Source organism: Cataglyphis hispanica, chromosome 4, assembly GCF_021464435.1.
Source record: "Cataglyphis hispanica isolate Lineage 1 chromosome 4, ULB_Chis1_1.0, whole genome shotgun sequence".
Lineage (NCBI taxonomy): Eukaryota > Metazoa > Arthropoda > Insecta > Hymenoptera > Formicidae > Cataglyphis > Cataglyphis hispanica.
The window spans coordinates 3,517,805-3,529,912 of NC_065957.1; the positions used below are offsets into that span (position 1 = coordinate 3,517,805).

The following is a 12,108-nucleotide window of genomic DNA, read 5'->3' on the forward strand; positions in this document are numbered from 1 at the left end:
CAAGGATCTTCCTTCTGTCAGTAGCAGCCGAGCTGGAGGAAGGGATACGAGGCAGAACTATGGACTTTGCGATGGGTGTACGGAAAAACTATACTTCGCCATAGTGGGAGATCACCACTACTTCGAGAATACTCGCGAACTTCGATTTTCAAGGCCACGTCGTGACTTGACCGCTTGCACTTCACTCATTATATCATCGCGTTTGAAATGACAGAGAACGGAGAGAAGAGAAGCGGGGAGAGGCTTACGTTTCGCCACGGAAACAAAGAAGTCCTTCGAATCACGTGCGTTGATAGTTTAACGGAAGGCGTAGAGAGATATCATGAGCTTTAACTCGGATAATTACCATATAGCCGTATTTAGAGATATTTGTGAGAGTAGGTGGACTTATTATTTATTCGAAAGGTAATTATTAATACCTTATAGGGAATCTCAACATTCAATATATCGATCCTTTTTTCTTACTATTGTAATTTTATATTAAATGTGTGAAAAACCGCTCAACAGTAGCTGACTAATTAGTACTTCCCAATTCCAGGGAAGTACTAATCTCTGTCGAGTGTGGTAGAGCACAATAAGCAGCCTAGGTGATTGACCTTATAACTCAAAGAGTGGTTCACATTTACGTATATACCTACATGATAGGTGACATATATGATTGTATATAACATTGACATACTTCCCCGTGCTTCTCATGTGTCATGGTTCTTAAGTACGCGGCAATACAATAGTAAAGACAGTTCGACGTCTCTCCTTGAGAGGCACAGGAGCAGGACATACACTATTAGTCGCGATCGCTAATCGGAGAACGTGATCTTTGAGGGAGATTAAAGGAAACTAATCGCATACCATAATTATTCATCGTGCCGCTCCTTCGAAACGTATCTTTGTACGCGTGTTTCGAGATATAAGATCTGATTTCTGTAAAATATAAATAAATTACATTCGTTTAGTACATTTCAAATATTTCATTTTATTGATTTTAGCCGCGTTATTGCAAAACAATGGCTATTATTTGCATCTAGACAAAAATATAAAAGTTAAAATGCCAATTTTTTTACACATGCCTGTCTCGTACTCATTTATTATATCTGCGACTGGATCTCTTAATTTCGAAATTGTAGGACGTCCAACTAAGTACAACAGGACAAAATGATTCTGTTGAACAAAATAGCAGCCGGAAATATAACGGAAGCTTAAGATTATTAAATTGAATTTGGAAAGTTTGCTCGCAGTAATAACTGAATTAAATCTTATTTAATTATTTCTACTTTTTTATTACATTTTAAAAAATAGTGCACATTTTCTCTCTCTCTCTCTCTATTTTTCTCGCTGATTTAATTAACTTTACACTCTGCAGATACTGCATTTAAGCGCTTCGCGCTCGATTCTCCTCTGCTATCGAATGTGTCAGCCACCATGTGACAGGTGCAACAATCGACGTTACCGTCAACGATAGAACTTGCGACATAATTGAAAGATGCATGCCCGCGATGCGTGTATATCAGTGGAAGGTCGTTTGATTCGCGAGCAAAATCTTCGTCCTCGCAAAAGTGCGGATCATTAGTGGCTCAGAAATACTGATTATGAATCTAATATCATCCACATCAAGCGACCCCGTCCTGATTTTTAACGAGCGATAGAAAATTTCGATACCAATTAATTCGAAGTCGTTTTGTTTCGGGAATGGAACGCATGAATTATCGTTTAATGCGCCCACCGTTTATGTTTATATAACACAAATTTTTTTTAAATTTTAATAAGTTTATTTTGATTTCTCTTTGCATCTTTTATAATTTTTAGACATAATTATAAATGTAATTAACGATTATATTATTAAGAAGAATATGTAAAATGTGAAACATGACAAACGTGCGCTGATATCGTCGCAAAACATCGGCTCAGCAAACCTTTCGACTAATCTCGTAACGATCGACTAATATCGATCTCGATATGTGACTGATTAAGATTCCCGAGACCGAATCTTTCGCATGCCAGAGTGAGATTTAAAGGGAATTCTTTACTCGGAAGAGATTTGTGATGGAATTAAAGGAGCGCGCCTTCACTACGCACTCTCGTTGTTATCGACCATCAGGAGAAGAGGCCGAGCCGAGCTGGCTCGAGCAGAACCGAGCGACACCGAATTGCGGACGCAGAGTCAAGCCGCTTTGTGAGTCGTCCCTTCGTCGGCCCAGGACCTAGATCCCATCCTGTAAACGCGCGGATCGGGATTTTTGATTACTTGTCGATCGCGATTTTGAGTGAGCGAGAGAACGCGAGAAATTTCGCGTCTTCCGCTCGTGTCTTTAAAACGCGAAGGACTCGGGCAAAAGAATCAGAATTACAGACTAGCATCGTGTTTACATTTTCCGATGGGAAATACCAGGATCTTCCGACGTTTCATAGAAATAGAGGAATCTTAATTAGAGGGTGAAACGCAATATCTCGCCCGGTGGTCGATTGTATGTCAGTGCCCTGACGTATCCTTCGCATTTCGTGACTCGATCGTGTCCTTTATATTTTTTGCGATTCATCGTATCAATGTTCCGCGTGTTAATAATGGCCCCCAGAGTGTTATCCGCGCGTTGAGACGCATTAATTCTCATCTCGACTTCGTCTCTTTCAATGATCGTCGGCATCTCGCAGATACATTAGGCCCGTCAAAATTAATTGTTCGAGCCGACATCGCGTCGTTCATGATTTTAATTCGATTTTGAACCCAAATGCAGTGACGACCCGTCATTTTTATACCAACGGCGATCGTTGATATCTCGCTTCGAGGCTTAACTTTAATTAAATCTAAAGTGACACGCGCGAATTCACGCGGGATGCGAGCATTTGTGACAACTGTTCCCTTGAGTTGCTAACAATTTGCAAGTGTCACGAGTGCAAATATTTAATGTTGCGTGTCATCGACTCTTGCATTTGATTTAAGCTTCCAAGAGGCGACGTGCGCAATTCGTACCGCGGATGTTAGTGAACGAAGTTTGTTATCGCTATGAAAACGACGAGCGGTTCCTTGAACGACGATCATGAACCGTGACGATCCACAGCGTGGCAACTGGCTAAGTTTTGGCAGCTTCTCGTCAGCAGAAATCATGGCAAATGTCGAACGGCCGCACAGCATCGTGAACGCGAAAACGTAAGCTCCGCTCTTCTTTACAATCTTTTGTTTTCTCTATTGCCATCCCACTATAGTTCTTTCAGCTTGCAAGACTTAAAATCGTCTTTCTGACGATCTGCAACGTCCTCCGTCTAAATATACGATTTGGGCATATGTACAATAAACTGCTTCATCATTCTGTTGTCATTGATTCACTCTCTGACAGCCGCGTTATATTACCGTCGTGTGTAAAAACGCAGTATGAAAAAATAAACCCTGCCTCGCACGCGGTTCTATTCTCTTCAGGCAGTTTTGTATTGAAATAATCGTATTCCGATTGAAATATAAATAGAGATAAAATTATTTTTTCAACAGGATACTATATATGTATAAATATAGAGACTTCTTTATTTTACAAATTATCTTGGCAATGTTAGCTTATAAATTCTCTCTCTCTCTCTCTCTCTCTCTCTCTCTCTCTCTCTCTCTCTCTCTCTCTCTTTCTCCCTCTCAGGAGATAAAATCAATTAAAATTGATTACCAATTAATTCGAAAATAAAATTTCGTCATTTATTTCCTTTTATTGACTCTCGCGAATCTTCAACAGGATTTTGTTAAAAAAAAAAAGAGAGATGAGGGGTTTACAGCATTTTTTTTATCCTCAATCATTGTACCTCGTTACTCGAGTCCGGCGGCGCAAACCTACGTAATTATCGGCAGCATTAATGTTACGTGGGCCGACATGAGAATAATAGTCAAGGTCAGGAGCGCGGACAGTGCTGAAAAACGAAATATCGATTGCGCACCGTGTCGCATCGGCCGCATTTTCCCCTGTGACGCACGTCGTTGCAACGTCGCGAGATGCATCCAGCATCCACGCAGCGAATACCTCACGCGGAATGCAAGTGTAGCGCCATAGGTCTAGCTTTCAGAGACGGCGTAGAGCCAGGGAGCGAGAGAGCTATGACGAACAATTAGGTTGTTCACATTTCTCCTGCAATGGGATTTCAGACTCTTCATCCTTCACTTTATCCAACGTGAATTATTTTTTCCCTCACATTCCTGAGCTGGAGCGTTAATACAATCAATTTGAAATTGTTCTTGTTAGATTTTATTGTCACTACGGATGAATAGATCTGCTCGTTGCTTTTATCTTTTTTTTTTTTTTCTTCTTTTTAATTTCGAATCCTCCGCGATTCTCCGAAATCATTAGTTAGATATACGCCGCTATATATAATTTTGCACGTAGAAACTAGTTCACCTTCGACTACATCCATATAGCTTCGACTTTTTCGATAGATCTCCACACATCAATTTGTCATCGTCGAATCGCACGTTAACGATATAAAAGATAAAAAAGAGACTGGAGGCATGAAAGATTCATGATCGATAAATGCAAAAAATTAGCCGTAAATTGCTGGAGTCGCGGAGCCGACGTTACTTTCAGCTTGAAAACATTTGCTCTCCGAAAATTCTTCTCGCTAACCGAACTCGATGGGCTCCAATGAATGCTCACTCGAATGTTTTGTTCTTTAAAAAAAGAGGCATTTATAAATGTTATCGAGTACACATAAACGTCTCATAATTTTTCTGGCTTCTTGTTGCGAAGTATCATAATTCGAAACAATAAAAAATTATGATCTTTTTAATACAGAAATGAACGAGGAACATGCCAAGTAGCAATTACCGTTTTATCAGGCATATTAATTCGTAATTAAAAAATTTCATTATGATAAATAAATTGGCTTGTGATTTTATTTGATAAAAAATCTTTTCAATTATTGAAACTAGTTTACGGATCTAATGCTATAAATTTGCATATAATTATTTTTCATTTTCAATCCGATCGTCTGATAATAAGGATTGCGCATGTTCCCTAGAAGGTGTGTATTGCGAAGCAGGTGTTTGTTGAATTATAATCTTTGATTACATAAGTAGGTAATTATCGTGTTATTCTCGACGCATATCGCTATTGATCTTCTGTGTGCCTTTTCTCTCTCTCGATCTAATTAAAATCATGAATGCTACAATCGAACCGTTTTACGCCCCGGGCATTTGCATCTGTTTGCATTTCCGGTTTAAACTGCCGATTGCCGATCACTTATTGTACGAAACTGTTCGACGAGTGACACCCAAGGCCTCATACTGTGTGGCTTATTTATTTATAGTTAATGGCTCGCTCGCTCAGCAAGTTCTCGTTCAAGGTTGCGCGGGTGACCGCTAGGATTTTTATCATCCGCTCTTTTTCTCCGTCTCGTAATTGGTCCGAGAATCGTCACAATTATGCAAGACGCACGACAATATCGTAGCAATTTCTTTACTTAACGGTGTACATCGCGATCCTTCATCAGATCGAACTCGAATGCGTTTGTAGAGAGATTGAAGAGATGGATAATTGCAATTTCTGGAAATTCTGGGTATATGTATACGTCAAAATGTATCTTACGAGAGTTTCTCATTCACGTACTGCTTTATTCTTTTCGAAGCTCCAGATTTAAAACTTTATAGAAGACGAAATATATTTTTATCAAGCTTGCAAGTATTTTAAAATGCAAAATTTTTAAATATAATATATATATATATATATATATATATATACATCAAATTTTATATATATTATTACTTTATTTGATATAATATGTATAATAAGTATAATTTACTTGATAGATACGAGATTTTAACATGCAAAATTGAATTTATATATATAAAAAAATATATAAAATTATATAAAAAAATAATCGCGTTATGCTCGCGTGTAAGTCTGTTCCTTCCGATTTAGATGACCAACTCGCAGATGGAAAAAGTGATTATGACGATGGTTACTCGATCGTAATGAGATCGAGCGAAGGGCCTGATCGCGCGTGAGGAAGTACCACACGAATAGAATCGCGAAGCGATAACGGCGGAAACGCGTGAAAACGATGGGGTCCTTGCCGAATCTTCATGAGCTATCGAAAGAGAAACTGGAGAGCCCGGTGTACAAACCGGCGCCAATCGGCGGTCTTGGTCCAGTGCGATTGCCGCCGCAGCCTCCGCCGTTGGCGCACTCGCATAAACGCGCGAGAAGCAGTGGACATCATCATTCTACTTTGGGTGACAATGATGCCATGCTGGAGGTACCGATCATCCATCAGTATATTCAATTTAACCAAAATGTATACGAAATCATAATTTCTGAAGATATATTTCAATGTGTCCTACAGATTCAACTTAAATCTAATAGCACCGCTTAGATAACACAATAGATATCCTTTAATATTTAATATTTAATATTTAAATATTCTAATAAAGTGGAAAAAAATGATCTATGAATCTCGATAGAACTTTAAAATGAAACGTCCTAAATACAATGTTCTAAGATTTATAGAATATTCTTTTAATACGCAAATATTTTACAAAGATTCATAGATAATTCTGTAGAAGAATATCCTCAAAATAATATATTTGACGCTAAATAGAATAGCCAAGGGATGTATTACGCTATCTGAGCGTGAACATTTACTGAGATTCTAAAATCCTCCAATTTAAATCTAGATTTATAAATTTAGATCCGTACCAAGAATCGAAGGAAAACGCGCGACTTGGCATAATGAGTATTCTGCGAGTGTTTTACCGTTTTAATTTCCATCGCGCTATTATTAATTGCTACTTTATCGCGGTACTTTTAAGCGGTGCCGATTACGCCGAGTCACGCTCGCGGGAGACTTCTGTTTCCGCTAATCTTCCGGCTCTCATTTTACAGCACATGGCGGCATACTCGCCGATCTCCTGCCGGTCCACGCGCACATCGGCGCTGTCGTGGCGACGTCGCGATTCCATGAACTCGTCGGCGGGCGCATCGTCGGTGCGCCGACTAATCGCGGCGGTCCGAGCGACCCCGGCCGGGCCTCGGCCGCCACGTAAGGCCATATTACGGCACATCGCGGCCCTACTGCTCGGCCACGCGAGCTGCTCGGCCGCCACGCTGCCCATCTTCCCGTTGCAAGCGGGCCTGGGCGCGTTTGAGCCGCATTTGGGTCCGGTGCTACTGGCGCAGCTCTACATGATGGCAGCCGCGACCAGCTGCTTCGCGCCCATCGTCGTACAGCGGCTCGGCACAAATCTTGCCATCACCGCGAGCCACGTGGTCACCGCGATCTTCGTCGGCGTGCATTTGTATCCCAAATGGTACGATCTCTATGATCCCGAGACGTCGTTTGCATCTCTTCGAGTTTTAAGAATTTCAATTTTCTTATTTATTATCCCTGCGATTGCAAATATTCTATTTAATTAATTTTCTTTTTGTAATCTCGTTTCATCAAAAATTTAATTTTAATTATTATCGCAAAATTCATTTATATCATTTATATCATTTATATCATTGTCTTCCTCATATTGATATCCTAAAATTCGATAAGAGATAAAACCAATCTAATCGATGTAAACTACGACGCGAATTATTAAAATAAATGTATACATATACACGCACGTTCTCTTTGACATTTTAGGTACATACTCGCACCTAGTTACGCGATGCTAGGTTGCTGCGCCAGTTCGAGCTTTTTAGCGAGGACGTCGCACGTCAACGTATCCGCGAGTAGTCTGGCGATGGTCTGCGTCGATCCTGAAGATCCGGATGAGACGCGACGCGAGTGCTTGTTAAGAAGGCTCAATCGGGGAATCAAACTGGCCGAAGATATCGGTCTCGCAATCGGTATTTTCAGTATTTCCTTTAAATAAATCTCATTGTCAATCAATTCCCCCTCTCCCCCTTCACTATAAAGTATGCACATATGTTGCTAGTAAATATTGTGAAATCTATTGAGGATTATATAATTACAGAAATTTTATTTAATTAATTTTGTCCAAATAACTCGTTGAATTTTATTTGTTTTTAAAATATATATATATATATATATATAAATTCTCTTTTTCTATGATTTCAGGTTGCGTCATCGCCGCGGTTCTCGTTAGATTAACGGATGTGATACCGACTAGCATAATGAACAGCGACATTGGGGATGTCTGCGGAGCTGCGTATTGTTCGGAGGAGATGTACTTTTACAACGAATCGCTCTATGTGCCAACGATCGCGTCGAGCACGTCGAGGATGCTCGTCAGTATTTGGCTCGGTCTGGCAGTGCTCGGTTTAGGCATATCTTGTGCATTCCTCGATTCGAGGATGCAAGAGCCTCAGGCGAACCATGATCGTACCAGCGTCAAGGATATCCTCAAGTCCGTAAAATGCGCTTTTCAGGATCCGAAGCTTCAGCTCGCGGCGCCGCTCACGCTCTTTATCGGACTGGAACAAGGTTTCATTTATGCCGATTTTATGGAGGTAAACATTTTTTTTTTTTTTCTTCATTCGATATTAATTATAATCTAAATATCACACACAATTGCTTCTCTAAATTTCATTTAATATAATACGAGGAATAAATAATTGAAACTAAAGAAAATGTTAATTTATTTATAATGCTGCATATTATTTTTGGAGCTCTACTTTATTCAGAAAAAACATGAAAAAAAAATTCTTTTTTCCTCCCTTCCAGACATATATAAAGTCCCACGGCGCTTCCTATTTCGTAACGTATTGCTGTAGAAATACTTTAGAATGCAAATATATACAACACGTGTGAATTTTTTGTACAAATTTCGTTAAACCATTTATAAAAAAAAAAGATAGTACCATATATTTTTTTTTAATATTAAATGGCTATAATTAACATTGTATTTTGTATAGGCGTATGTAGTGTGCACCTCAGGCGACGCCGGCACGGTCACTTTAAACTTCCTGAGCTTGGCTCTATTACAAGCTCTCGCCGCCGTAACACTCTCGATGCTATTGAGACAGATTAAAAGGTACTATGTTGTGGGTAAGTGATTTCTCTAATGCATTACATTCAATAACAAACGCAGAGTCGGATTTAAATATTTATAATAACATATACAACGCGAAATGAATGAATGACGTTTTTAGAATGTAGGAAGACAAATCAAAATGTAAGATACTTAAATAGATAAGATGAATGCTACGGATTTAATATAGCAAAAAAAAAGAAAGACAAATCAAGTTAATTTATAATTACATGTAGAGATAATAGAAGAATAATTCTTTAATCCGACCCTGTTAATTCGGATTAATCGCGCTTTGGAAAGAAGGGAGAGCTTGCTTTTTTTTTATGATTTCAGTCGTGGGTTTCGCCTTCCACGCTTGTCTCTTGCTTGTCTTGCTCACTTGGAGACCCACAGGAGACGACCCAGCTCTCTTCCACGTCATATCAGCTGCCTGGGGAGTTTGTAATTCCATTTGGGAGACTTTGATATACAGTAAGTATCTTGAATTTTGATCTTCATCAATATATACGAATAATACAAATGTCGGACTGATTTGTGCGATGTTCGCAAGTTAAGTCGATGACTCTTAAAAACGTCGGATTCAAGCGATTAAGCCAGATCGTACACAAAAATTTCGGAAGTGATTTTCAAACTTCGCTTCATCAGCTGCGGCTGTATTTTATCAAGACACGGCGCCGTTCGCCAGTTGTTCATACACGACGAAACGCGCGTGTTCGAGTAAGCAAACGGAAATTATTCGTCTTTATAGAGAAGTGGCAAAAGCGTAGAGCGAAAAAGAGAGAGTACCAAAAATAACGCAGTTTATTTCTCTCTCTCTCTCTCTCTCTTCTTAAAACATAATAGATTAAATACTTGCTTGTGCCAGATTATATTGGTAAGCCAAAAGAGAGAATAAACGCGCAAAAACATTTGTCATGGAAACATGAGAACTTTCTCAAGACGCGGATGCGAGGCGAGCCGCAAAGAGAGACTTGAATCTTTGACATTTCAGCGCTGGTGATGGGCCTCTACCCGAACTCATGGCAGGGACCGCTATCGACGTCGCTCTTCTGGCGTTGGCTCGGACTGACTCTCGCGCTCAGCCTCCATGGCGCAGTGTGCACCCGTTATCGCGTTCTGGGCCTCGCCGCGACCCTGGTTCTGGCGGTGGTACCGCATCTCTGGCTGGAGAGCCGTCTAGCGCGCCGTGGTAAAACGCTGGCACCCTTATGACCGGGCGATTCGACGGCGAGCGAGCGCGGGTCCACCAGCGTCGAGACGGCGACAGCGACCGACGTCAGACACCGGGGGGACTGAGAGCGAGCCGTTCCATCCAGCATCGCGACGAGATCCTGGACGGGGATCGTATCTGGTAGACGCGGTAGCTACAGAAGCAGCAGCCTGATGACTCAGTTGCAGGAGCATCAAACGAAGCAAGTCGGTGGCGGTGGCGATGCCGGTGCATCGATCAAGGTCAAGACGCGACGCAGGGCGAATAGCGTCGCGTTTGCCTGTCGCACCGATTACGGTCTGCCCGACGACAGCGATGATGATCTGCCGAAAAATCCGCTGCTTCTCATCGCGGAACCAGAACGTCGCAGGAGTGCCATCGACAGCGCCGAAGGAGCGAAGGGGCGCGATCGCGCCAAGATTTTTACACTTTCGTGAGGAAGACGTCTTTGTCCCACGGACGTGAGATTTCGCTTCTGAAGCTTCTATCGTCGAGCCATGTAATAGCAGCCGTACTCGGCATGCGACGTTCTAGTGCGATGCGCTGGATAATGTGTCGAGAAAGAGCTTTTGAATCATAATCGTCCTTCAACCGATCTCAAAAGATTCGAAGAACGAAAGCCGCTTTTCGTCCTCGATACGAGGAGAAATTGCTTTTAACTTGTGTGTTTACGGTCCAAGATTTGAATTAATCGTGGAAACACGCAATCGATACACCGATATCCAGCGCATCTCGTGCGAGCACAGACTATTGCAGCTATTGCAGTGTCCTATTTAATACTCGACTCGGAAAAGAGAGAGAGAAAGAGAGAGTTGTCTCTTTCCCTCCGCAAATTTGGAGCGAGGACGGCGACGATCGATAGATGCTTTAAAGCTCTCTCCAGGTGCATTTAAGCTGCGATTAATAAGGATAGCTCTTCCAAAGCTGGATGGAACGGCTGTGTATACGGACATTATATACATACACGTATATACACACACACACACACACACACACACACACACACACACACACACATATATACACGCTTTTTCTTGCTACGGTGCGATCGATGCACATGACTGAATAGCGGGGAAACGACACGCATACATATATATGTATGTACGTAAATCTACATATATCGTATTCTAGTATCGAGCGTACCGTTTTGTATCACTCGAATGAATCGCCGTTTGACGTAACGAAACGTCGAGATGTACCTGATGTCTTTCAAGCCAAGCTGCATAAAATATAAACAGAATCGCCTCGAGCGAAACACCCGATATAATATATATATATATATATATATATATATATATATATATATATATATATATATATATACTTCCTTATTTATCGTAGATGCTCGTATACGAGCCTTACGGGCGTATCGATTTTTTTGAGCAAACGACTCTTGTCATTTTATATACCGATCGTACTCAAAATAATACGCAAAATGCTGACTCGCGATCGCCAATAAAATCGAGTGCGAATCGGCATCTACAGTGAATCCAAGCGCTGTTAACGATTTCAAGTATCATGACAATTCAGATAAGATTTTTTATGATAATAATTCGTCGACGCTAATCGCGTACGGGAGAATTTCCCTTCCTTAAAGAGGGGACGACCTCCGGTATATAATTCCTTGCAGATAAGAAAAGCGAAGATGTACACTGTGTAATTTCCGCGCCCAGTCGCGGAACAATCGCTGCTTGAAATCCGTTTAGGAATTTTTTCCCGCTCGTGTGTAGTGAAGATGATGATGATGGTCGTCTCCCGGTTGCAAACGTTAGTTGACGTTTGTTTTGTTACGGATCTTAGGCTAAGCAAGTGAAACTGTAATCGCATAAAGTTTAAGAAAGATTAATAAGTGTTATCTTGTTTAATGTTACACGTGTAGGCGGATCGAGGAATAAATTAGGACAAGATTGAGGCAACATATCACCGACGTACAACATTGTCTAACGGAAACGGAGCC

The 12,108-nt window shown here is 40.9% G+C and overlaps 1 protein-coding gene across 3 annotated transcripts; it reads left to right on the forward strand.

Annotated features, from left to right (window-relative positions):
- Nucleotides 1-2,139: 2,139 nt before the first annotated feature.
- Nucleotides 2,140-11,172, forward strand: LOC126848835 (UNC93-like protein). Of its 3 annotated transcripts, none has more exons than XM_050590073.1 (9): nucleotides 2,140-2,170; nucleotides 2,936-3,142; nucleotides 5,883-6,219; nucleotides 6,846-7,270; nucleotides 7,591-7,796; nucleotides 8,029-8,420; nucleotides 8,826-8,958; nucleotides 9,275-9,412; nucleotides 9,933-11,172. In XM_050590073.1, exons 3-9 carry the CDS (start codon nucleotides 6,025-6,027, stop codon nucleotides 10,151-10,153), a joined length of 1,710 nt encoding a protein of 569 aa, XP_050446030.1. In that variant the 5' UTR covers nucleotides 2,140-2,170; nucleotides 2,936-3,142; nucleotides 5,883-6,024; the 3' UTR covers nucleotides 10,154-11,172. The 3 variants fall into 3 exon arrangements, with proteins under 3 accessions (XP_050446030.1, XP_050446029.1, XP_050446031.1); XM_050590072.1 differs by lacking the exon at nucleotides 2,140-2,170 and adding an exon at nucleotides 2,183-2,462; XM_050590074.1 differs by lacking the exon at nucleotides 2,140-2,170 and adding an exon at nucleotides 2,199-2,212.
- The last annotated feature ends 936 nt before the right edge of the window (nucleotides 11,173-12,108 follow it).